We start from the raw sequence: 27,008 nt of genomic DNA on the forward strand, positions 1-27,008 counted from the left end.
TTTTACAAGCTACGTAGTAATTTCATGTGTATTAGGAGAAAACAGCAAGCAATTTAAACACCTGAGCATATATGTTTTATTTAGCTTACAATGAAACTAAATTGCAAATTTAGTATTTGAAGAATGCAATAAAATAGATGGTACCAGAACCAGAATACGGCAAAAATCACAGCGATGAAATTCAGGCAACAGTAAGTCACAGGATTGCTGCTTGGGCCAAACGTGTTCTCCATAAGCATGCTCTCTATGGGAACTAACAGGGTGAGGGGTTTGATTAAATATACGATGCTTTGTTAACTTGGCTTCAACGGAATCATGTTGTGCAATAAAAGTAAGCTTTTAAGGACTCTGGTCAGAAACTAGGGGGCAAAGGGAAGTTTTCTTCTGAGGCTATGTCAACATAAGTTATGTCATCCTAGAACAAAGCTCTAAAACTCAACTGTGAATCCCTCAACCACACGGCTGGATCAGAACTGGGGAAAGAGACTGCAGACTTCATTCTGAAGAATCCAAAGCCACTGGTAATTAATACTCTGTGCTCCACCTGTATTGGGAGAGCTACAAGCAGTACTTGAGAATAACCAGCTACCCAAAAAGAAGCCACAACACAGCCAAAATGAGTAGAACTCTTTGAGTTCACCATTGACTAACTCCCCATCATTTTATCTTCTGGGGACATTGGTGGTCTCTTAACTGATACCTGCTCCTTAAAAAGTTCTCATGTGAAGGAAAGAAGGAAGAGATGGAGGAAGGGAGGGAGAGAGGGAAGGAGAGAATCTGAAAAGCTATCCAAGGATAATGCCCTGGCCAGAAGTCTACCACTGGTGGTGCAACCTGTAGACATGCTTCATTCACTCTGGAAATTATTCTAAGACATTTTCAGCTGAAATTTCATAATTGGAGATGTCATATAAAAATGTGATTCCCCATCTCTCTGGAAGAATGTTAAGATGTGAAAGCCATGGGTCCACATTCCTGTATGGCATCCATGGGCTGAAACCTCAGAGATGGCGCGTGTGCCCTGGGATTCACCAGCCCTGGGTCCATCAACAGTCTCCCTAGCCCAGAGCCCGAGGGCTGACTGCCTTCATCCTCCCACCCAATGTAAATGCTTCTTTTCCATGTCTTTCAAAGGCAGAACAAGAAAGAACAAACTGTGACAGCCATGTGTCAAAAAAAAAAATCAGAGTAAACCCATTTCCTTGTGGAAATCATACAGTTCTAAGGTTTTATCATGCAACCGAATTATGTGTGGACAGAAAGAATTCAATTTGAGTCACCCTTACTTTTGTTACTCTCAGCCAGCATCCCTCGTTTACATCACCTCTCTGAATCCTTGCAGGCATGTGATGAGTAACTACCAGAAGAAATAATTAAGTAGCCAACATTTTTGTAGCACTTAGTTAATATTTCAGGCACTGTTCTAAACCCTCTGTGTAAGCTGGTGCATTTATCCTTACAAGAACGCGGAGGCCGGTCCTACCATTATCCTCATGTTCCAGGTGTGGAAACCAAGGCTTTGAGGGGTTAGGTACCAGGCCCAAAGCCACAAAGCTAGCGAGTGGCAGAGCTGGGACTGGGTTTGAGGCCAGCATCCTCCTTCATTACTCTGCTATAGCAGCAAGTCTCCAGAACAACACAACTGACCAACAGGGGGAACCTAAGAAATGGGATTGCTCTGGGGAGAGCATACTGTTTAACTTACACGCTTCTCTAATATCTGAGCACTAAGAAATGTGAGTATACGGTCTTGATAGAGAAATAATGTTTCAGTTAAAACAAAATTCTTGGGAAAGAAAACAAAAAGCTATTGCAGGAAGTTTTGATTTATCTCAGAGGTATTTGAAATGAACTCTGAACAATTTCTGGCCATCCTCTGCTCACTACTAGGAATGACCTCCAGCTGGCCTTTTGAGAACACTTTTCTCATTTTGGGGGTCCCTAGCGGCAAGAATCCCAATGGGCTATTCCTTTAAAATTTAAAATTTGCTCCACTTGGCTGAAACCCCACACCGCTCCCTTTGATCCTGTGACACTCACCAGCTAGGGCCCCACAGGTGTGGCCCCGAGGGAAAGCCATGGGCCCCAGGGGCCTGCTCCACTCTACCCCACCTGGACTGACCTGTACTCTTATCCAGGAAGTCCATGGACTCCTCGCTGGCGCTGAAATGGCTGGACGTGGCCTTCTTCTCGGCGTCCTGTTCCACGTCGGAGCCCGTGTGCACCGAGGAGTTGGTGCTCATCGGGGAGCGGGGCATGTCCGACAGGGAGACCCTGCGGCTCGTGCCCCCGCTCAGCATGGGCTTGCTCATCAGGATCTTGGGCGACGCCGTCATGTCGAAGTTGAGCTTGACCTTCTCCTGCTTGTCGATCTTGGCGGCGCCGGCGCTGGGGTTGGCGGGGTCGAGCAGCATTTGGTACTGGCTGTTGGGCGTGTAGGGTGTCCTGAACGGAGAGTAATTAAAGACCCCAAACTTCCGGCGGATGTTCTCCACGTAAACCTCCATCTCTTGCATTGCACTGTTGAAGATGCTTTTAGTCTTTTTCACAGAAAAAGGAATTTCTTTAGACATGAGGTAGCAATTATTTATTGGAACCCAGGCCCTGGGAGTACAAAAGAGAAAGAGCGTTTAAGTCTGGCTCTGGTGGCTTCCAAGATTCTTAAGTTTTTTTAAAAAACTTATTTTATTGTGCAAGAACACTGAACGTGAGTTTTACCCCCTTCACAAATGTTTAAGTGTGTAACACGTTATTGTCAATTGCAGGTATACGGTGCTATACCATCTCCAGAGCTTACTCATTTTATTTAACTGAGTTACGCCTGTTGATTAATATTCCCCATTTCTCCCTCCCCCTAGTCCCTGGCAACCACCATTCCACTAACACACCATTCTTAGAACTTGACAATTTTAGATACCTCGTTACAAGCAAAATCGTGTGGTATTTGCCTGTGACTGGCTTATTCCACTTAGCACAACGTCCTCAAGGTTCAGCCATGTTGCCACATACTTTTCCAGGCTGAATACTATTCTGCTGTATGGACACACATTTTCTTGATCCATTCACCTGTCATTTAGTTTGTTTCCAGAACTGCCTTTTCCTTAATGCAAACCAAATTAGCCTAGTGGATCTGCCAAGATTCTTAAATACATACTCCACTTTTTAAACATAACTCAGTTTGAAGGGTTAATAAATGATCCATTTAACAAACACATTCTGTCACAAGGACCAAACATGAACTACGACTCAACAGCCCTTTAATCCATTAAAAAAAATAATAAATCCCCTTTGGCTTTGGGTTGGTAGAGCCGAACTGTCCCTGCAACCTGGACTAAACCTCAGAAAAGAGCAATTATCCCCAAACCTCACTCTCCTGCACTCAGATATGGAGAGCTTTCTTTTCTCTTTTTAAAATTGGGATTCTACGCAAGGAAATGTTGGAAAACTACAACCCCAGGAGGAGGTGTGTGGTTTTGAATGTGAGATAATTCACGTGGAAAATAATGGAAAAAAAGCTTATTAGCCTTGCGGTTTGTGCCCTCCAACTCCCCACATCCCAGGGTGCTCTGCAGAAATTCAAGAAAAATGAGCTGCTTTTCTGGAACGAGCCATCCAAGTGACTGCTGGCAGGAGATGTGAACACGACTGCCATGCTCTGGGGAGGCCGATACAGAACATCCAGGGTGTAACTCTGTGGCATCTGATTCCTCAGCCTCAACCCAGTTTGTAGCTGGGAATCTGATGGGAATGAGCTTTTCCTAGGAGGCTATTTGGATTTCACAGACCATAAACTCAAGCCACATACAAAGCAATAGGGAGCAGAGGGGGAGGGTATAGCTCAGTGACAGAGTGTGTACTTAGCAAGTACAAGGCCCTGGGTTCAATTCCCAGTGCCTCCATCAAAATGAATAAATAAATCGAAAGAAAAGAAAGAAAAGAAAAGAAAAGAAAAGAAAAGAAAAGAAAAGAAAAGAAAAGAAAAGAGGAAAGAAAGGAAGGAAGGAAGGAAGGAAGAAAGGAAAGAAAGGAAAGAAAGGAAAGAAGGAAAGAAAGAAAGAAAGAAAGAAAGAAAGAAAGAAAGAAAGAAAGAAAGAAAGAAAGAAAGAAAGAAAGAAAGAAAGAAAGAAAGAGGAAAGAAAGGAAGAAAGGAAGAAAGGAAGAAAGGAAGAAAGGAAGAAAGAAAGAAAGAAAGAAAGAAAGAAAGAAAGAAAGAAAGAAAGAAAGAAAGAAAGAAAGAAAGAGGAAAGAAAGGAAGGAAGGAAGGAAGAAAGGAAAGAAAGAAAAGAAAGAAACCCAAAGCAATAGGGAGCGAAGTAGACTGTGGGGAGATGGCAAACTCACACCTAGTCCAGCGCCATCTACTTAGATGCTGTCTGGTCCCAACACTGCCAAGTCTTCTATGATTTTAAAGAGGAGAAAATATGGACTTCTTGTATTTTACTGTCCCCAAATGTTAACAGCTGGCATTTTATTCATCCATTTTTAAGAGAAAGTCAAATGAAGAAAGAGAAATAAAGTCTGTCCATGGGACAGAATTCAGGACGCAGGCTGGCTGCTCACACCTCTTGGTGATGCTACATCACGACACAAATGAACGCTGAACGCCCAAAAATACTTCCCTGCTCTCTCAGTGCTGGAAATCGCCAGCTTCTCATCTGTTCCAACTCGCTGCTGTCATTCTGCAGAGACCTGAGGAACCACAGGTGCAGCCAGACAGAATGAGGGCTGGGCAGGAGCCAAACGCCCTCAGGCTGAGGGTCCGCGGGGCCTCTGTGGGTTTCAGCTGCGTGGGCAGGAGCCTGGATAGACAGGGCTGAGGAGCAGTGGGGGTCCCTAGGCTGCCCCCGACAGGTTACTCCCCTTCTCTAAGCCAGCCTGAGATGGAGGATGAGCCCCTGCCTGGAGAGATGCTGAGGGAGGCCAATGAGATGTGCCTGACCAGTCCTCGCACCAACAGCAGCTGATCGGCCAGATGGTCACTGTGATTGTTTCCCCCACACTTTTGCCTAGAATCAGGGCCTTAACCTCAACGAAGCAGCTTCGTAAGTGATTTCAATAAAGTGTTCTCTTCCTTAAAGCAGACCCGGGAAACAGTGAAAGGGAAATCAGATTTGCTTAACAATATAAAGCTGGGGGCCTGCGAGTGCGATGTCCCAAGGCACCCCAGAGTCACAGAGCTGAGCTGCTTCCTACCTCTGGGCCTCATTCTTCTTATCAGTCAAATGGAGATAAAAGCAGCTTCTACAAAAAGCACAGTGCCTGCTGCCATAAAGGCATTCAATTAATGCCAGCTATTTCTTTTTTTTTAGCTCTGCAGGCATTTAATAAAATATTTTCTACATTTTTGTATAATATTGTGTGTCTATCTGTGAAATAAAACCAAAGGGGGAAAAAAAAGCAAAATCTTTTAAAGGACAAAAGGCTCGTGATGAGAGTCTTCAGAATATGTCTTGATTTGTGCAAGAGACCCCCCCGGAGCCCTCTCTAGCATCTATTAACTTGACAATGAACATGCAGTGGTCTGGGCTATTTCCTACTCTGCTGTCCTGCCCGATTTCGCTTACCCCGGCCCAGGCTTACACATTGGCTCTGCAACCCCAGAGCAGGTCCCTGAGTCAAGGACAGCCTGTTACACCCTGTGCAGTCTCCCTTTAGTCCGCCTTGTGTTCCTGGGTCTGACCCAGAGCAGACTGTCAACAAGCCTGCCCCATTCTGCTTTAAGAATATCTCCAGGGGGTGGGGAGGGGTGGGTATAGCTCAGTGGTAGAGCATATGCTTAGCATGCGTGAGATTCCGGATTTAATCCCTAGTACATCCTTTTTTTTTTTTTTTTAATTTAAAGAAAAAAATTCTCTGGGGAGGAAAAGACATCCTCCTTTTAGACGTGGCTTTCCCTGCAGCTCTCAGTGACTCCCTGCCCAAGGCCAAGCGAAACATCCCACCAGTGGGATGTCCTTAACAACTCCCCCAATGCACACCCCTTACCCAGTATGAGTCCAAGAGCTCGACACATTCCTTCCAAGGGATGGAGGGTTAGCAAAATCTCGTGGGGCATCAGACTCGGGCTGCTGTCTTTTTTTTTTAAACAAATGTAGGGGCCTGGCTTCCAGCACAGCTCCCACCCAGAGCCAACCTACACTGGTTAAGTTCAGGGGAAACAGCCTCTGGAAACAGGACTGGCAAAGCTCATACTCCCTACGCCATCTTCAGTGGCTGTGAGACAGGTGGAAGGAAGAGGCTGGGGCAGAGTGGGTGGAGCTGAGAGAGAATCCATGACTCTTCAGGGCCTGGGAATGGTTGGTGCCTCGGGACAAACGCCCACCAACACCCTAAGTATACCCACGCTATGTTGTACCGCAGAACAAGACTAATCCCGAATCATCAGGGTGGTTGGTTCACGTACACGTGTCACGCTCTAATGCAGAGACAGGAAGATGTACCACCTGCTACCAACTCCTCCTGCTCTTCAAATAAAAAGCAGGCTTCTGATAGCAACCCTGGGGACCCAGGCCCTGCCCACCCCTGTGATCCCACCTCTGACCACCCTCTCCTCCCTCATCCTGTTCACACCACACTGTGCTCCTGGCTTCCCCTGCACACACGCAGCCTTGGCCCTTCCCTGCCTGGGTCCCCGCACTCTCTGGTCCCTCAACCCACATCCTCACGCGGCCCCCGCCGCTCCCTCCCAACCTGAGATCACACCGCCGACTGCTTACTGGGGTATTATCTGTCCTCCCTACTGGGGTGTCAGCCTTCCGAAGGGCAGTGTCCACCTGCTCACGCCTACACCCCCAGCATCTAGCACTTGGCCTGGCACACGACAGGCACCGAACATATATTTCTTTGAACGAATAAATTCATTTTAGAAAGATTTCCAATGAAAATGGTCAAAACCAAAGTATAACACTTCCTATCACACCCTGTACCATCTCAGCTAATTTCCATTCTGTTTCCTGTCAATGGACAGCCAGGACTCCTAGTAAATGATTTTGTAGATTACTTTGAAATTCACTTTTTTTTTCTATTTGCAAGATGACAAGCAAAATTTAACAAAAGGCAATAATTCAGCTTCTGGTGTGGTTTAAAACGATAAACTGTATTTTCTGAATATTCTGTGGGTGGGAATAATTTTCAAAATGTGCCTTTTAAAATATTCTCACACACACACACACACACACACACTCACTCTCACTCTCTCTCTCTCTCTCTCTCTCTCTCTCTCTCTCTCTCTCTCTCGACTGCTTGGAAGGGCTTCCAGAGGGTTTTAGCCTCATTTAATCATAATACAACTTGCTAAAAGGGCATCGAGCTCTTCACTGCCGCTCATCGCCGTCTACCTGTTGTTCTCCAGCTGGCAGGGGGCTGCACTCTGCAGAGAACTGCTATTAGCCAGCATAACTCAGTTCGCCAGGAGAGGAGGAAAGGGGAGGGTGCAAAGGCTGGGAGGGAGGGCTCACACCTGTCAAAACAGCAACCCCTTGTAATTTCCCATTTTAGCTCCACAGAAAAGGAAACAGGAGGGGACTACCCAGCACAACGATGGGAGATTCATTTACTGGCAATCTGGGGAAATACTTCTGATCCCTGAAAGCATTATTTTGAAGAGCAATTTGTGCAGTGATTTAATTTACTCTAGAAAAATCCAAAAAGAACAGCAGTGTTTAAAATAGATGTGGAAATCTATTCTGATGTCAGTTTCATCAACAAAGCCATGAAGGCAAGGTTCTTTCCTAACATAACTGAAAAAAACTGAAGCCCATGCATAATCCGGCTTACCATAGCCCTGGTTGGTATCAAGACAAAATAACAGCCATACCCCTACCCCACCCACGTCCCCATCTCGTATCTGTTGACAGTATCAAAGGTTCAGTTAAAGCTACATGTTTGAAGCTTGTGTTTAACTCCCACCTGTCGTGTTGTCCAAAGAAACGGGCATCAACCTGCCCATCCTTATCCCTCAGAGCTTTAGCGGGCCAGAACGGAAACCCCTTCAGTTTTGCCCAAACCAAAGGATGTGGATTGCTCTAGGAAAAGAAAAACAAAATCCAGTGTTGGTAGGCATTTGACATCAAGATATGCAGATAAAGTTCAGTGTGTGATTCAGGCCACAAACTGAAAAAGTTCCAAGCTGGGTCTCCCCGTGTGGCATTCCCTAGCTGTGTGGCCGGTCATCCTGCGCATGGCTGGGAATGGGGTTAAACAGGGAAACCGAGAAGAAGGGAGGAACGCTGACAAAACCAGGGTTGAATCCTGGCTGTGCCTCTATCACATGGGTGGGAAGAAGCAAGAGACTGTACCCATCTGGGCAACAGACTGACAGTAATACCTACGCCCTCTGCTGAGCTGGAGGGTTAAATGCACATTATGTCCAGCAAACAATAAGGTACAGTATTAGCCACCTTTATTCTATCGCTAAAGCCTTCCTCAAGCTTTAGCGATTCAGATGGTCATCTCCAAAGGCAGGAAAAGACATAAACGATGTCTTGATTCTCAACTCTCACTTGCCCACTCCTGCTGCCCACCCAACCCCCATTCTCCCAGCCCACCCCAACAACACTCTTCTCTGCAGAACCCCAGTATGGAAAACGCAGATCCGTGGGGGCAACTAGGGTGACTGTCTCCCCCGACCCCGAATCCCACCCTCAAGAACCATGGTTTGGAGACACCATGGAATTAATCCTAAGAGGGATTTCCAAACCTCTTAAAATAGACCCAGGGGGAGGGTATAGCTCAGTGGTAGAACACATACTTAGCATGCAAGAGGTCCTGGGTTCAATCCCCAGTACCTCCTCTAAAAATAATAAATAAATAAACTTAATTACCTCCCCCAAAACAAAACAAAAAACAGAACAAAAATTAAAACAGACCCAACGTGGTCTGTAAATAATACACTCATTTAACACTGATCTCATTATCTGCATCACTTGGGTGTGTCCCTCCACCCGAATGAGCTGCTTTTTACTCTGCATCCTGCTGTTTTCTAGGGCTAATGAGCCCAGTAAATCATGATGCTGCCTCTGGTACCTGAACTTTCAGCAAAGAGGTTTATCCCGCCTGGATTACTCCCAGTCTGCCACAACTTGATCAGTAAGAAAATTATTTTAAAAACTTCACCCAAAGTTCCATCAAGTAAGCCACCTGGAGAAAGCCGTCTTGGGTCATGCAAGGCAAAGAATTCGCAAAACAAAAAAAGGAAAGGAAATCCAACTTACACAAGGCTCACAAAACCAGTTATCTCGTTTTTGGCAAGCAGCTAGATAACACTCTGGACATACTTCGATTTCATTCATCTGCAAAGCAAAAACGTGTTAGAATGTGTCATTCCCAAGGGCCTTCTATATGCGAGCCCTCAAGAAATGCATGATGATTTGACAACCAAGTCCCACGGTGGGGACCACCCTAGACATTAAGCCAGCTATTTCTCACCAACCCCAATGTTCCCACCAAGCCCAAGCCACTCCCATCTCTCTCTGGACCTTGTCTCCCAGCTTCCCAACTACGGTCCATCCTCCACACAGATACGGCAGGCAGAGTCATCTTCCACAAACACAGATCCAATCTGGGCCCTCCCCTTAGAACAGTGGTTCTCTTTCAGGGCTTTTTAATCTTTCCAGGGACACTTGGCAATGTCTGGAGATATTTTCGATTATCACAACTGGGAGTGGACAGTTGCAACCAGAATCTACAATGGAACAAGGACAGTTCCTGCAACAAAGACTTCTCCAGCCTCAATGTCAGCAGTGCTGAGGTTGAGAAACTAACGATGAAATCCAAACAGCTGGTCAGTTCCTTCAAGGCCATGTGTGGGCTGCCCAGGCCCACCTTGTCTGAGCTCCCCAATCCCTTCCCGCACCTCTGGCCTCTGCTTGTCACGCTCAATTTCTATGCATCTCTAACCACACCATCTGGAGCAGTTAATTAAGACCACGTGACCCTATTTCATTTTCACAGATAGCAATCTGGAAAAGTCTATAACTGACTTACTGTCCTTCTCCCTCTTGAGAAAGTGCATGCCCCCCGAGAATCATCAGACATAGAACTAAGGGCCCCAGAAGCTCCCTTCCTGGATCTAAACTCAGACTCCAGCATTTACATGCTCTGTAATTTTAGGAAAGTTGCTATTCTTGTCTGAGCCTTCGTTTCCTCATAGAATGGGGATGAAAGCAGTACCTACCAAACAGATTTCTTATAAAAATCAAATGAGATCAGTGTGAAGCACTCCAAGTGACAGAGTCATCAGTGCATCAGTTAACATTTACAGTGTGCTCGTCAGCAGACATTCTACGGGTATGAACTCACGTGCTGGTCATATCCCTGTTTCATAGAAGGAGACAATGAGGCCTCAAGAAATCAATGAGACCTGCCCAAGGTCTCACTGGACAAAGTGGCAGGGCCAGGGTCTGAACTCAGGTAGTCGGGCTCCAAAGCCCACACACATCACCAACCACTGCCCTGTTGGTGGCTATTACCCTCCATCAACATGCGGCTTGTTTTTCTCTTTATCTCCCGCATCACGCAAGGTGCCAGATACATAGCAGGTGCTCAGTTAGTGACTATTATTTAACAGTTTTATAGATATAATTAATTGTAATGGTATGACTGACTCAGGCAATGAATGAATGAATGAATGAATGGTGGGATCGACTTCCTCCTTCTCCCCACTCTCCTCCTGGGTTATTTCAAAGTACTGGGTAGAACAAAGTGGCAACATCAGGTCCAGGGCAGCCCTGGCCTTGGAGCCCACGAAGCAGCAGTGTGTTGTTGTCAAGAGGAAGGTTCAGAATGCCAGACAAAGAGCATCTTGGTGTCAATAAAATCTCCCTTGTGGCAATCCACTGATTCAAAGTCTAGGCTTCAGCACCCAAATCCAGGGAAACTAACCCTCAAGGGAAAAAAAACTGAACTCATCCACATGTAATTCCAAATCACCGACAACCATATCAAAAAAAGTCCACCACCACTTGCATCAAAAAAATCCAAACCAAAACCACAGTGAGATGCCACTGTTTTTACTGATCACATTGGGGCAAAAACATATACACATATATTTTGTAAATTAGAACTTCCAACATGGCAAAGGACACAGAAAAACCACATTTGTCCAGGTCATTGTATCAGATGCTATAGCGTTTCAAGAAAACAACAAAGCCACATTTACAGCCTCGGATTTGGTAGCTGCATTTCTAACAATTATGCTGAGGAAATAAATCATCAGAACAGTCATGAAAATCCTACTCCTCCTGTGTTTAATTACCTGGGAAAACACTCCAAGTGAAAAATGTAAATTATAAAACTCCCTATGTACAAAGATACAGACATGGACATATTCTAAGATATCCAAATGTTTTTTCTTTATAAATCAACAAGTGCATGGATAAAAGTGCAGACAAGTCGAAGGCCATTACATCTTGATTTTTACGCTCACAACGGGGAACTAACAAAGAAAGTCTCCCACATGCCATTCCGCCATCAGCCTGTCCTGCAACTGGCGGAGCCTCAGGGCGCCCAGCCCAGGATGCTCATTTCACCCGCATCCCCAAAACTATGGGGCACTTGTGAGAGGGACAGACTCTTCAGGACACCTGGGCCACTCTGAGAAAGTCAGGACCTTCCCTGCAAATAACATAAAAACCCAAACAACTCCTGCAAGAAGGCTGAAAGGGACCTGAGGCAGTGCCACTGATTGCGGGGCCAAGAAATCAGGAACTCTATGCGACCAAGAAAACTCAGGTCGTCCAATGCGTGACCATGAGTCAAGGCTGAAAAATACTATCTCCCTGAGGTCTTGCCCTACGGTTAGGGGGTTATTAACATATTAGGGACCCCCTGTTGTTTTTATTCTCCTTGAAGAGAGGGAACGCTGTCTGTGCCTCAACAAAATCCCACAGCTGCCCACTGTGGGAGATTCCACAAATGCAAACTTGAATCACCCCAACCCCTCACTCCAGGTACACTTAAAGAGGTGACCCTGGGAAAACACATACCTCATGCTCACAGATTTTGATGACTACTTTCGCTATCTGCGTCAATTTGTGATTTCCTACGGGAATAAGAAAACAGGATTAATTCAAATGGAAACACTGAAAGGCCCAGTCTTGGGATTATACTTCCATTAAAACCTTTTTAATTTGCTTCCCCCGCTACACCCCTTTTTTTTAATCTTTTAAATACTAAAAACCAGACATTTCTGGCTTCTAACATTAGTTCAAATTATGTGACTTGTCCCATGAATCCATTTTTTGGTGCCTGGATGACATCTTCTCTGAAACTTAAGCCATTCATGCTGGTTTCCCTGCAGTTCATGAATTAATATTTGAAAAGATGCTTTTATATTCTCAAGGTTCAAATTAGTAGAAAGGGGCCCCCTTTTACCAATTGTCCCAGACTTCAACCCAAGAGTACAGGGGAAAGGAGACATTTAATTGAGTAACTGGTGTGCCTGGTGCTATGAAACACATTTTCTTGTTACCTTCTCAAGAAGTCGTATCAGGAGGCAGGCCAATGAGAGAATCAAGGCTCAGAAGTCATCACTTATATGAGACCACTTAGCTAATGAGTTGAGGATATGGTCCCAGGTCTAACTAAATTCGCCACCTTCTCACTAAGCCAGAGGACAAGATGGCCAAAAAGCCATGTTTTCTTCAAACATTGTATTTTTCAAAATTGTGAATCTGGTGGCAAAAAGATTTCATACATAAACACACACACACACACAAATACCTAGATTTCTAGATTGCCTTGAAAACTCAGAAGATCTGAGAACTCTGTATCCAACAAGCCACTGGAGTGCGCAGTGGCGACCCCTCCAGACCAGGCAAGAGATCCCTGTTCCCTGCGGTCTCCCCACAGCCAGGGGTCATCCCAGCTTATGCTGCTGTTTTTCTGCTACCTCACCTCATTCACTTGTTTCTATGATCCTGCCGGCCTCTCTATATATTTGCGTTTATAACCTTTACACAGATTCTCGACACCTAGGTGCCTTTCTTTCTCCCCTCCCTGCACCCCCAGCCCCGCTACTGAGTTATTAATGCAAAACATGTACTTTAAGCAGACGGCCATCCGTTCATGTATCTGCCCTCAAACATCAGCTACGCCCAGGAGTAAACAGGAAACCAGATGTGGCATCTGCCCTTAATGAGCTGACGTCCTGGTGAGCAACTCAAATGAAAAAAGCACCATCCAGAGGGTGGGACAAAAGCTGTCACGCGGAAGTACAGGTAGCGGGAGAGCCCTTAACAAGAGTACACAGGATGGTCTGGGTCACCAGCGAAGGCTCCTCAGAGGACTGAGAGGCTAAGACTGAAGGCTAAGGAAAAATCATCAAGGCAAGAAGGGGGGAAAGTGTTCCAGCATGGGCTAAGAGAGGCAGGATGGGGCAGGACTCTGAAAGGCCTACCTGGCCAGAAGACAGGCAGAGAGGACTGTGAGAGAAGGCAGGGCAATGGGAAAGGCGCCATCAAGGGGATTTTAATGGGAATCCTCCTTCATTCTGTCCAGAAGGCTCAATTCACAAAAATACCACAGACAAAATTTTATCCCAAATATAAAGAAACCCTAAAACTCCACAATAAAAACACAAACAACCCAATTTTTGAAATGAGTAAAAGATGTGAATAGATTATTTTACCAACAAAAGATATACAAATGACTAATAAGCACATGGAGAGACTCAACACCCTTAGTCATCAGAGACAGGCAAAACCACCATGACGTAGTATCTCATGCCTTCAAGAATGGCTAAAATTGAAAAGAGACAAGACTAAGTGTTGACAATGATGTGGAGCAACAAAGACTCTCACATATACTGCCAGGAGGAGTGTAAAATGATACAACCTACTTGCAAAGAAGTTTGGTAAAATTTCTTATAAATTTAAATATAAACCTACTCAATGATGTAGCAATACCATTCCTGGGTATTTATTTACCCAGGAGAAATGAAAACACATGTCCACACAAAGACTTGTGTAAGAATGCTCACAGCGGCTTTATTCATAATAGCCAAAAACCAAAAACAACTCAAATATCCACCAGCATCAGCAAAGGGAACGGATACATAAACTGCACGTGGAAACAATGAAAAGCCACTCAGCAATAAAAGGAAACAAACCACTGATACACACGTTGGGAAACATGAATGAACCCCCAAAATATTCAGCTCTGTCAACTTAGCCATACATAAAATGAGGTACTTTGACTCCACTGACAGGAAATTCTAGAATAAATAAAAGTAACCTATAGTTACAGAAAAGAGAACAGCAGTTCCTTTTGAGGAGGGTGGGTTTACTGGAGAGGGGCAAGTAGGAATATAATAGGGCAATAGAAAAGTTCTAGGATCTTATTCGGGGTTTTAGTTATAGAGGTGGTTACCCATTTGTCAAATTCATGGAATGTGCCTGTAAAATCTGTGCTTTTATTTTATGTAAGTATTCCTCCAGTAAAATAAGGTTTTTAAAAAGGACAGGTAACAGTATCGTATAGTCACAAGCCCCTATGGACATTGGCTCAGACCCTAAAATGTACATAGTTGCTGCCCCCTATTCACGTCAGCAATCTATACACAAGGATTCTAAGCTGTTGGCCCTGAGGCATGAAAAAAGAGCCTGATTTTGTCTGAAGGGTAGGAAAATGGGCACCACACAGCGTACTCTCTTTCCTAGGTGTCATCTAAGCCACTCACCCCCATTATAAATGATGCAGTTGTGCAAAATCCATTTCGCATCAGCCAGGAAGGCTTCCGTGCAGCCGTACATTTTCTTTTTAGCGTTCTGGGGAGAAAAGTCATGGAAAATAATCACCAGCGAGTCTCTACAAGCACAGGCAGCAACACCTGCGTCCCCATATCATTTTCTTAGCAGTCATTTGCCAAATTAATTAATGCTTTTACTCATTTCCCAAGATGCTATTATAGCTGAGATCTATAACTCTATAAAAATGCATTCACTGAATTCATCACACTAACTTGAATTTTCTCATCTTATAACACTGTCATTTATCAAGTGGCTTCTTCCAAAGAACCAGGGTATTTTATAGATTTACATACTGACTAGTAACTGTAGTCTCACATAAGCCTCATAACTGAAAACTCAATGAAGCAATTACTATCTCCATTTTACAGACAGGGAAACTGAGGTATGGTAATGTTAAGGAACTAATCCGAAGTTCCAAAGCTATTAATTCATGAAGCTAAGATGCCAGCCTTGTCTTTTTGGAATGCCTTCTTTTTATAATACCATGAGGGTGTGTGCAATTTTCCAAAGCAGCCTGGATTTATTGTTTGGGGGGGGGAGGGGACATCAATGCAGACAATGTAAAGTAAGGTTTTCATCTCATCCATGCTTTTCTTTAACCATATTTTGGTGCAACTGGGCAATCAGCACCGGGGTGACATACACAAATGTTACAAGTATAATTTTCAGCAAGCAATTTTAGTTTGAACCTTTAAAAGCACCTTCAGGCATTAAAGAAATATCCTTATCAGTGAAGTAAGTCATGATCTAAGAAGCCACATATTTATTGCTAACACGGAGGTTTCCCAGACATGTAACTTTCTCTCCTTCCTTCCTGCTGTTCTCATTAGCACCTCCGAAAGAAAGAGAAGGGCAAGCCTCAAATCAATCAGCTCACTAATTCTTAGAAGCTGTCGACTTTCTCAGATAAAAAGCATCACTAGCAGGAGTAATATTTGGAGCTAAGCAGTGGATTTCAACACCCCTCTGGAATCCTTGGGAAAATGTTACAGAAGTTACAGGGAACTGAGAGTTCTCCCATCCAAATAAAAATGGCGCAGGGGAGATGGAGAGAAACCATGTCACTGGAGATGGGGCATGGGAAGAAAGGGAGGGCCTTCAGTCATCTTGACAACTGTGGGCTCTTGGATGGAAACCAACCTTTTCCAATGTACAAAGGTCCATGGGATGGAAGATGTACTCCGCATAGTCAGGATGCTGTTCCAAAGGAACGGGCTTCTGGAATGCGTCTGTCTATAAAAGAAAGAAAAGATGCGTATACAGACACAAACCCAGTCACTGCTGTGGAAGAACAAGCACCAACACCAACAACAAAGTACTTGAAAAAATGGAGACAACCCCCCAGACAATACAGTTCTAAAGCTTTCTACAAAAACAGGACCTTGAGAAGCTCCACACTAGTGCACCTTCTAATTCTGCCTGGTTATCAATAATCATGGGCCCAGTTGTGTTCCAGCTTTGTCATTTGTTCTGTTTTCAATATATACTCAAATTACAGGTCCAGGCCTCCTAAATTAAGATTGACAAGAACAACACGCTATCAATTACTTTAGACCTGAACTCCAAAGGACACTTATCTATACACTGCAAATGTCCATAATCGGAACTGACTGAGGGTCAAGTCTGGCTACCCCTGGAGATGATAACGCCAAATAAAGCTTCCCTAAGTGCCAACAGATATTCGACACATGGAGAAAAAGTTTAGTGAGATTTTGCTCCTCCTTTGAGGAGCCAAATTACCTTCAACACAGGGACTCTGTAAAGCTTTTGTAGCTTGATCTACTTTCTGAAGCCCTACTTGAATCAGTTCAAAATGTAAGGCCTGGTTTGTTGATGGGTGCTATTTACTCATCAAAAGAAAAAAATCTGAAAGACTTAACTGAACACCAAATTATGCTCAAGCAAGGCATCTGAGTGGGTTACCGTTTGCAGTCCTCCGAGCTCTCTTCTATCCAGAATCAGCTTGGCCCTTGTAAGTTACAAAGATGCTTCCACAAAATCCACAGCTCTCTGCCCTAACTGATTTTATAACAATTTACATAAGAAACTGACACCTTCTTCTTCTTCTACAGTGTTGACAAATCTACATGAATCTATTCTTGTCAAAGTTTTTTTTTTTTACAAGACTCAGACTATCTACTTTTGCTTCCATTGACGGAGATTTTGTGAAAGAGACAGACAGGTTCCCAATTTAGCAACGCCCAACTGGTATGCTTTGAATTTTTTTCATCATGATATCAGATTTCAGAACATAATCTCAAAACTAAAGCTTCTATTTTTTTTTTAAAGAACTTAAACCACCGTGGTTTCTAAAAGCTCTAAGATTCTACATTTCCATATATTCATTTGACTTCGAAAACCAACTGTGGGGAGTTTCACAAAGAGTCACCACTAGTCCATGTGGTACCTTTGTGCACATCAGAACAGAACCCAAGTCTCTGTAGGAAAAAAAAATGTCATAACGTGTTGATTATCTTGTCGTAAATTGCTATTTTTAAAAGCAAGGTATTTTACTGTCATCTTTCTAAAAACTATCTCAAAACGACAAAACCAGCACGGCTATGCTGTGACCGGGACTCTTGGGAGGAAAACCTCTAGGAAGGACAGGGCTTGCCAGCTGAATGCGGGGGTCCTGCTTTCACATGCAGATTTTCCCTAAAGGGCAAAGACTGTACAGCAAATCCCATTTTAAAAGTGAAGGCATGAATCAAATTCTCACCCTTTACGGAAATCTCAGTGGTTTGAGTTTTACTTGAAGTTTCCATCATTAGACCTTGATTATAAATAAACCAGGCTGCACTCAGCTCTCTCACCGAAATGGAATTTTATTACCTCCCCCTGACCCAAAGCGGTGTGAAGTTTCACTTCACAACAACTCAAAACTTTAAATCCCCACCAACTTTCTACTATCTGTCGCTTCCTGATTAAACTCCTTGGGGACACAAAGTGCTCACTTTTGGGAATTAACTGAATGCTGTCACGCCCTCTATTTAACTTACAGAGATTTGAAATCGGGCACACAGGACCCAAAGTGCAAAAAGCACAGATGCCTGAAAAGCTAAGGCAACTACTCACCAGGGACAAGAATGTGAACAAAAGAGAACAAACCAAGTCACTGCTCCCATTCACACGTGTAACAAGAGGAAGCGCCTTCTTACCCCTGGCTGTTTCATTTTCTGAATGGCAAACTTGAGCAGGTAGGATAATTGTTCAATGGTGAGCATTGTCATGGCTTTACTCTGAGTCTCGATGCATTCTGCTACTGTAATCTTCTACAAGTCAAATGACACAAATATCCAGTTAGGGAAAAGAGTTACATCCCATGTATTCATTTCCCTTTCCTCCTAATTTTCCAATAAAGCTCACACTGAAAAAAAATAATTCCCATCTAAATGAGACCAATTGTTTCACTTGACAAAGACTCCAATCTACTTAACTTGTGTGCGCTGGATCAGTGGATAAAAATTAAAAAGCACACCAATTCCCATCCATGGATTACCTTATTAAGAAGTGTTTTTTAGCTCTTGTAGATGATATAATCTGAAAAAGGTCTGGGTGGGCAAGGACCTGAAAGCTCGTCATTTTTGCAACCTTGGATTTGGAGAAGAGGACATGAAATTCAAAAAAAAAAAAAAAAAAAAGGAGTACACGAAAGGCCACTGATGGTTTCGGGGTAATTTCTTCATACAATGAATCAGCTACTTCACTTATCTTCTTAAGGTTCTGGGCTATCTTTCAGGAAACTGACAAGGCACTAACTTAATGACATCACTGATAGAAAGGGACAGGCTTCCCTGCAGAAAGAATCCAAGGGATGGTAGTGAACTAATAATAAATATGACTTCATTCTCTGTCACCAGTGATGTGAACCCACTCGGGATGTTCTGGCAAAGCACGCATGGAGCAGAGTGCAGCTGTCTATCTCTTGGGCAATAAACGTCACTTTGTAAGGGGAATTCCCATCAAAGAAACGTCTGAAACCAGATTCTGCTACGTAAACTGGGTACTTTATCTCAGAGCTTCAGAATCCTTAAGGCAGCAGCAACAACAAAAATAGCAGATTTTGGTGATGTCAGGAAACACTCTTGAACCATCTGTGTAGGGAGAGCTGAGAAGAGTTTTCTCCAGTTAATTTGGATTTCATTTCCATTCTTCGGATTTCTGGTTCCTCCAAAGGAAACCTTCAAGGGTGTCTGGTGGGTTGCTGAGAAAAAGGGCAACAGAAGAGGTGCTAGGAAGCTGAAATCGGACCGTGACACACATATCTAATTGCTTAGATTCAGAGTCTGATATAGCTCTTCTTCCCCAGTGACCACCTCATCATTTCACCCCGGAAGAAGAGATTCGGGTCTCTGAGACACAGAACACCTGTCTGTCTGAATTCCAGTTCGTTTCCAGGTAACTCTCCATGGCGAACACTTGGGTTGCCCACTCAACTCTCACTCACCCCTTCCCCTCCCCTCTTCCAGCCCCTTTCTCCAGGCCGGCAATGCCTGGTTCCCATATTACAGACTGAAAGTACCAGATGACCATTTTCAAGCCTTTCTTGCATGGGGACTGGTGATCAGACTCAGACCAACAAGCCCAAGGGCTTGTCAGCTGCAGGCTGACAGGCAAAATCTTCTGTTTGATTAAAAGGGATGTGAGGAGAGATACTCCTTTTAGGGGGGGTTTTGTCTAGACACATACACATGATAAAACCCTCAGCGGCCACCTTGTGGCCATGAGAGACACGTCATCTCCACAATGAAATGCAGACAGTCTGGCTCTGAACAAACTCTGGCCTGCCACTGGGTTCTTTCTACGCATGATAACAAATCCCTATTGTTTCAGCCTTTTAACAACATTTATTATTTGCAGCAAAAGCATCCTATCCAAGCCACTGTCTTCTTTGTAAAATTATTACACCATCGGGAAGGAGTGGTAGAGACAGGAACTAGATGAAGGTTCCATTTCCCACACTAAATGCAGCAGAACGAGGTCAGGTTCTGGACAGAAGGGCATCACTGGGCAACGCGTGTCCTGAGCATCTCTCCATCTGGAGTAACCCGAAGAGAACCGGTGGCCATCTTTTGCAATTTTAGGGGCCAAACGCCATGAAAATGTCATCATCTTGCCGATTTGAGGTCTAATTTCTTTCCATATATTTCTTATTCTTCTCCTTTCAGTACACAAAAGCGGGGTTAACAGACCCTAAGAGTTTGCTCTTCCCCCCACTCTCGACATCTGGGACAGAGCTCTCCATCTTATACATAGAGAGCATCCTCATTTGAAATCTAATGCCAATATACCTTTGAGTCCAGGTGACATTCCCCATTACATGATGCTGTAGGTGACATTCTTATTTGCAGCATTTTGAAAAAAGCATCACTGCTGGAAGTTGCCAAGATGAGAAGACACCCCAGAAGAGTAGAAACCATAACAGGTGTTTTCACGAAGAATGTTTAGGCTTTAGTACAAATGAAATACACATGTTCCCTTCACTACGCTGGTGAGTTTCTGCCTCGGGTTCTGCACCTGCAGCCCCTGTGCCTGGACGGTCTTCCCCACAGCTCCACGGCTCCACGGCTCACACTTTCCCTTTCTTCAAGTCTTTCTCAAATCTTAATGAGGACTTCCAGGACCTCTTCATTTAAAATGTGAACACCCTGCACACACCCCTCACTCCCTATTCCTCACCTTGAATTCATTTTCTCCAGAACACTCTTCTTCAAACACATTATGTATGATTTTATTTATTTTGGTTTTTGTCCTTTTCTGTGGAAAAGAATGTGATTCAGGCCTCTTTTTGTTTCACTGTCGAATCCCTGGTACCTGACAGGCACTGGAGAAACAGTTGGTGCATGAATGAAAGCATCAGATGGCAATCACATGGAACACACGACAAACGCTGGTCTCCCTTGGCTACTGCCGACAATTCAATGATGAAGTACAGACAACATCCAAGAAGCAGGGAAATAGCATGAGATCTTTTTAAAATACGGGAGCTGTTAGACGTTTGTGAGTTAATTTCTGAAATGTTCATTACAGGAGAATCAGAGAAGGCTGCAGATCTCAGAGTGATCCAGAGACCCACGAAGAATCAGAAACGATATTCAGTGCAATTGTCTTTCCAAGAGCTGCAGTGCTGAGGCCACTGCCATGATTGGTCCAAAAAAGTGGGTGACCAGGATAGAGCAGATGGAAGGCAAGAAATGTCTCTTTTCCTTGTGTCTGGATTATTCGAAAAATTACAAATAAAAGGAAGAAAGAGAAAAGAGAGGAAGCGAGGCAGACAACGCATTCACTCATCAGGAACTAACCTCACATTCAGGACAAAACCAGTCCCCCTCTGGTTCCGATGTCAGTCTCAGACACTTAGCGTGATAAACCCGGGGACAGAGCTCACAGCAAAGGACTTGGCCTTCCCGGTGACAAACCCAGCAGTAGAAATCATTTCGTCCATCCTGCGGTACAACATCAACAGGGTCTGTGGTGAGTGGCTGCTTCATATAGTAAAACGGACCATGTCTTAGTTCTGACTGAAATGTAGGCAAGAAAGACAGGTTTGGTTTCAAAACAAATGTGCATTCTCAAAAGGAATTTGAACAAATACATCAATCACAACAAAAGAAAATTACAGCATTTCACACATTCATTAAAAAGCCACCTGGGGTTATTCTACTAAACACAGAGTTTACAAGTTGTTAGTAGATATTGAGATTTATCTTTTCTTCTTGTATTTTAAGAGGCCACAGATTGAAAAGCTGGTGTCTATGGCAGCCCTAGCAGGGCAGTACAATGGCTACAACCCAGGTACAATGGTTCAAATTTTAGCTCCACCAGCTGCACGACTCAGGGCAAGTCTCTTAATTAACTTCTCAGCTTCAATTTTCTCATCTGTAAAATGGGGACGAGAATACTTAACTTCATGGTACTGTGGTTGGAACTCAATGGGATCATATAACGTATGCGTCTAACACAGTGCCACCATTACTAACATTGCTAATATGGTTAACAGCCCAACGTAAGGAAATCTAAACATACAACGCCAGTAAAAGTATAGCAGTTTGCCCTGGGAGTCTTTTGCGGAGTAGATCAATTGGACTTGAGTCACCAAAAATGATCATGTTTTTAAGTCTACCTCCAATGCATAAAGTACTCAGAGCCAACAAGAGGCTTCCCTAAAACCATGACCCTAGAACAGGGTAGGTCTGAGTATTCGCAGAAAAGCTGCATTTCCTACTGAGAACCAACAGTGGCAGAAAGATGAGAGAGAGGGGTGGCCAATTCATGGCAGTAAGCAAGAGAAATGCTTCCCTAATGATATTTTATACGATTCAGCAGACCCACCCTCCCAGCATATACAGTCCCTCAGAAGAAACTCACTAGGAAAATGTCTACTGGAAACCAGTAAGAAATCCTGTTCAGAAAGCATGAGAAAGTCTGGTGCTTAGTGTCAAAATGACCTGGTAAGTGGCTATGTGACCTTGAGACAGCTACTTAGCCCATTCAGCCTTGATTCTGTGGACAACAGCTCAGCCATAACCAGAGTGCCTACCTCTGAATAAACCTCCTTGTCTAACAAGCTTCTTTCCTGTCCGTCAGGTAAGCATTACCGTTTCCTCTGTAAAGAGCTCACATATGGGTTAGGAACTGCGTAATTTTTGTGGCTGCTGCGAATGGGACCTTCTTTGTTATTACATTTCCTAAAAAGTTATTGTTGGTACATAGAAGGGCTGTTAGATTTTTAATACTGACCTCAAACATAAACAGTTCTAATAATTTATTGATTAAAAACCTTATCTCTAAGTAACAGTAGTTTTCTTTGTCCACACTGAATATTTTTACACTGTTTTTCTTTCCTCCTTCTTTTACTGCCTAGGACCCCCAGGATAATAGAAAAGAGTGGCCGAGACTGCAGGCACCCCTGTCTTGCTCCTGGTTTTTGTTTTTGCTTTCTTGTTTGGGTTTAGATTTATTTATCTATTTATGGGGGTGGGTGGGGTAGAGGGTAGAAAAGAACAGCTTTACTGTTTTGCCAGGCAAAGGGCATCGCAGCAGGCTACTGCCTTAAGGACTGTGAACCCCCAGTATCTATTTATTTTTAATAGAGGTACTGGGGATTGAACCCAGGACCTCGTGCATGCTGAGCACTCGCTGTACCACTGAGCTCTACCCTCCCCACCTTGCTCCTGGTCTTTTTAATGAGGTTTTAATGTTCTCGAAATGCCTGCTACTTCCAGACTCCTTGATAAAGAGCCTCACAGATGCTTATTTAGCAAATCTTTGTGAACCAGTCCTTCTAAGCACCCCTACCATCATTTCTACTAAGAACACAGCTAAGACTTATTATTAGGGCGACTGCGTAATTCTTCAGTACAGTTATTTCCCTGTTTCAGTTCAACATTTAACATAGAGAACTCTACTTGGTTTCCAGAGAACAAAATCATTGTCACGATATTCTTCCCATGTTACATTTTCCAACACACCACCTTCATTTTATCCTCACAACCACCCACAGAGATACTCAGGGTAGATACCACGAATCTTACTGAACAGATGAGAAAACTAGATTAAAAAGATTTATCTGACCCCCTCCAAGCCCAGAGCAAGGACTCCAGCCTGGGTCTCCCAGGACTCTCTCTCAGCCCTAGGCCCCACATAAGATGATGCTGGATGCAAAAAAGACTCTGATGATTAAGTGACCCCCTCAGAGAACATTCTCTATAACTCAAAATACCTTCTGCTTAATGCAAAAAGCTGGAGGGGGGAGAAAAGATCTGAAAATTAGAAAGACAACTAGAAACATAACAGAAGGGGACATGGAAAGATACCAGCATCCAGAGCAAGGGGTTTTCGACTCAGATGACATCTTGGGCCAGAAAATTCTTCATTGTAGACAGCTGTCCTGGGCACTTAGGGTGAATGGCATCAGCCTTGGCTAGGTGCTGGTGGCACCCTCGCTTCACAAAACTGTGTGATAACCAAAAATGTCTCCAGACACTGCACAGTGTCCCTTGGTGAGGACAAAGCCACCCTCAGTTGAGAGCCACCAATGTAGAGGACCTGCTATCCGCCTAGGAAAATGGGTGTTCGAGTTTCTTTGGGGTGGGGGGGTTGTTAAAGGGGGGATTGGCGGAGGGGAAGGAGGAGGAAGGAATTCCCACTGAAAGATAAACTGTACACATCAAGCAAGCAGGAACTATTTCTAACCTGAGTGGGGTCTTCCAGGATGCTTTGTGGCTTTTGCAAGATAGCAATAAGCCATATTTCAGGGCCTGACTTCCTTTTAGTAAGTTAATAATAGGCCAGGAAGAGTCATTAAGACCTAAATGAAACGAGAAGAATCGAATATGACAGGTCATCTCCCTAGCCGGCAACCTAAGTCTTTTCCATCAAATAGAAGCAGAGATATTGCCACTTCATGAGTGAAGTTTCCCACCACATCCCTGCCCCGGCCCCCACCTGGCTAGGGGTGGCGTTCCTGGGAGGACCGTGAGGAGTGAGGGCTGGACTGACCTCTACTCTTTTCAGATTTCACCCTTTCCTGAAGCGAAGCAGCAGCTGGTGCTGAGAACTAGCCTCCTGGTAATCTCCTTGTCAATCAGATACCTGCCTTATCTGCTGCTTCGAAGTGTTTCCTACTCCGTAAAAATCATCTGATAACAGATATGGAACGTTTAAAAGGAAAGGCAAATCATTTCAGGTAAAATAAGTTAGGGTTTGTCGCCCCCACATGCACAAGGTGTGTTCCCAGCCTGCTGGTAAAGCAAACAAGTTACAACCTGTGTTGTTACGGGGTAATTGCAGGCTCGGAGCGCAAACGTTCTCATTTCCCTGCTTCTTCCACCGGCTGGCTCTGTGAGAAAATACACAGGCTTGCACGTCCGCTTCTGGAACACCTCAGTCTACACCAGGAGCCAGGAAACTTTCTCTATAAAAGGGCTATTTAAAGATAGTAAGTCACTGAAGCTTTGCAGGTCATGTGATCTCTGTTCCAACTACTCAACCCTTGTCACAGGAGAGCAAGAGCAATCTCAACGATATGGAAGGGAGAGGATGTGGCTCTGGGCCAATAAACCTTATTCACAAAAACGGGCTCCGGGCCACACCTGGTTTGCATAAACCAGAGGATGGGGCTGGGTGTGAGCACAGGGTACACGTCTGCGGGGCTGGGGGACGAGGGGAGGGGACCACAAACTCGAATTCCTTCCGGGGCCACACAGGTAACAGAGATGAAGAGTCCTCGCTCAGCTTTCGTTTCTCTGCAGAATATGTCTCTGTCGTAAGAAAAGCTGTTCAGCCCTGCAGTATATGGAATCACAATGCTGGCGTCCAGCCTCGGCGGAGCCGGCGGGACAGCGGGGAGGGGCAGAGCTCCTGCCTGACTTAAGGGCGCTCAGCTCCCGTGATCAAGGCAGCCAGGCCGACACCCAGTGGGGCCAGGCCGCCAGGGCTCAGGGAGGAGCGTGCAGCCCGCAGCCCTGCTGTCTGTCCCTTGGCCTGTCTCTGCTGTTAATACACTGCCCCCACCCAACAAGGGTCTGTGAAATGTCCCAGTTTTTAAGACAACCCATGCCCAACAAAGTAAGTCCTAGCCCTCCGATTTATACGTGTACCCCTGCACTCAGAGGGGATGAAGGGGCCCCATCGTTTCTTTGCCATGTTCGATCAAAGGTATACCTGAGGCCCTCTGGCATAAATTTGTTAGCAGACTATTGTTCAATCCTTTAAAGAGAAAGAAAAGAGAAGAAAAGCAAAGGGAAAAGGGAAAGAAAAAGGAAGAAGGGAGGGGCAGAGGAGTAAAGGAGGAGTGGGGGAGGGGAGAGGACAACCTCCCCAAAGGACTCTCAAACTCAGAATGTCCCAAGAACTACAAATTAAATTGGTATTTTTCAGTAAAGGCCCTAACGTCCCTTGGGACAAGGTATTTCTTGCCCCAGCAGGACATTTAGCAACCTGATCCTCCTCTACACAATGCCAGAAGCAACTTTCCACCCCAGTCCCAAGAAAAAGCGCCTGTATGTTTTCAAACCTTTCCTAAAAGGTGAAACCTTACTGGACAGAGGGTTGTAAAAAACTTTAATCAGAAACTTTAGATTTTTACCCTAAAAATAGATGTGTCTTGAAGTTCTTCTCAAAACCCTTAAAATTCCCCTACAAGTCATGATTTCCCAATATAGGAAAAAATGGGTGAAACCTTAAAACTTAATCTTTATCTCCATTTTGTAATAAAAGGTCTCTACGAAAAATGGGAAAAAACACGTGGGGGGAGGTTGGTATTTTTAGGCTACAAAGGTTTTCTTCTTAGAACATTGGAACACAAAAAAGAATTGTAGAGTGAAGAAAAAGAGGAAGGGGGTGTAAAGTCTTGTTATTTGCAAAAAATCAAAAGAACTTGAACACCTAAAAGAGCCAGAGGCAGAAGGGAGAGCAAAGCTGGCAGGGTGTAACATTATAGGGAGGGGTGGGGAGTGCGAAAAACCAGAGCACACGGGCCCTGTGTCTATACAGCCCAGGCACTACTCAACTCCAGCTTACTGCTGGATTTTTCTGAGTTTTTATAGGAGCCCAGAAATACAAGTTGTTATTTGAAATCTCATGGTCTTCATTCAAATGTCAGTTACTAACAGAAATTATACTGCATTGGTAAAACCCAACATACGCAAACCTACACTTTGCTTTTAACTCCCTAATTTTTAAAATTCTTTTCATTCTAAAAGAAAGAGGAAAGAAAATGGAAAGGGAAGAGAAGAAAAGAAAAAAGAGGCAGAATTTTTTTTTTTTAACAGAATTTAAGTTCCCCTTCGGAAAACAGATTGTGCGTGAGGGAGACTGCCCCTTCTATGCAAACATTATATGCTAGAATGAATTATGGGGTCAAGGGTCAGGAATTTCTATTCTCTGCAGTGAAGGCTATTTCTCCTTTGCCAACTCCTGGCCATTCAGCCCTAGGGAGTTTGAGATGTGAAAAACAAAAACCTACAATCAACCTTAGAATTTCAATCCTTACTTTACAAGGTAACTGAGGCTCAGAGATAGGAAAGCAACAGACAAGGTCACATGGTGAGTTTCCCAGATGCAGTGGGGCTAGAAGGAGCCAGGTCTCCAGGTGTGGAACCCTTTCCCTCCGGGGCCATGGTTCTATCCGTTCTGACGGTGACTGATTATTCAGAACCACCGTCATGCCCTGTGTCCAGGCACCCCTGCTCTGCTCTGCTCTGCTCCACAGCCAGAGTGTGTTCTGCATTCATGAGCTCCTACCCTGTGTCCAAGTCT

General features: G+C 44.3%; 1 protein-coding gene across 20 annotated transcripts in view; it reads right to left on the minus strand.

The window, feature by feature from the left end:
* The window catches only part of ZMYND8 (zinc finger MYND-type containing 8), a 108,022-nt gene that overhangs the window by 44,603 nt on the left and 36,411 nt on the right, over positions 1-27,008 (minus strand). For 14 of the 20 annotated variants that reach the window (XM_074347378.1, XM_074347384.1, XM_074347370.1 and 11 more), the window contains 8 exons: positions 21,050-21,268; positions 17,906-18,019; positions 15,888-15,980; positions 14,678-14,765; positions 11,985-12,040; positions 9,213-9,290; positions 7,909-8,024; positions 2,123-2,604 (listed from right to left, as the gene is read on the minus strand). In XM_074347378.1, coding sequence (XP_074203479.1) covers positions 2,123-2,604; positions 7,909-8,024; positions 9,213-9,290; positions 11,985-12,040; positions 14,678-14,765; positions 15,888-15,980; positions 17,906-18,019; positions 21,050-21,268 — 1,246 coding nt within the window. The remainder of the gene's footprint in view (positions 1-2,122; positions 2,605-7,908; positions 8,025-9,212; positions 9,291-11,984; positions 12,041-14,677; positions 14,766-15,887; positions 15,981-17,905; positions 18,020-21,049; positions 21,269-27,008) is intronic. The other 6 variants (XM_074347376.1, XM_074347382.1, XM_074347380.1 and 3 more) reach the window with 3 other exon arrangements.

The sequence above is a fragment of the Camelus bactrianus genome, chromosome 19, assembly GCF_048773025.1.
Source record: "Camelus bactrianus isolate YW-2024 breed Bactrian camel chromosome 19, ASM4877302v1, whole genome shotgun sequence".
Classification (NCBI taxonomy): Eukaryota; Metazoa; Chordata; class Mammalia; order Artiodactyla; family Camelidae; genus Camelus; species Camelus bactrianus.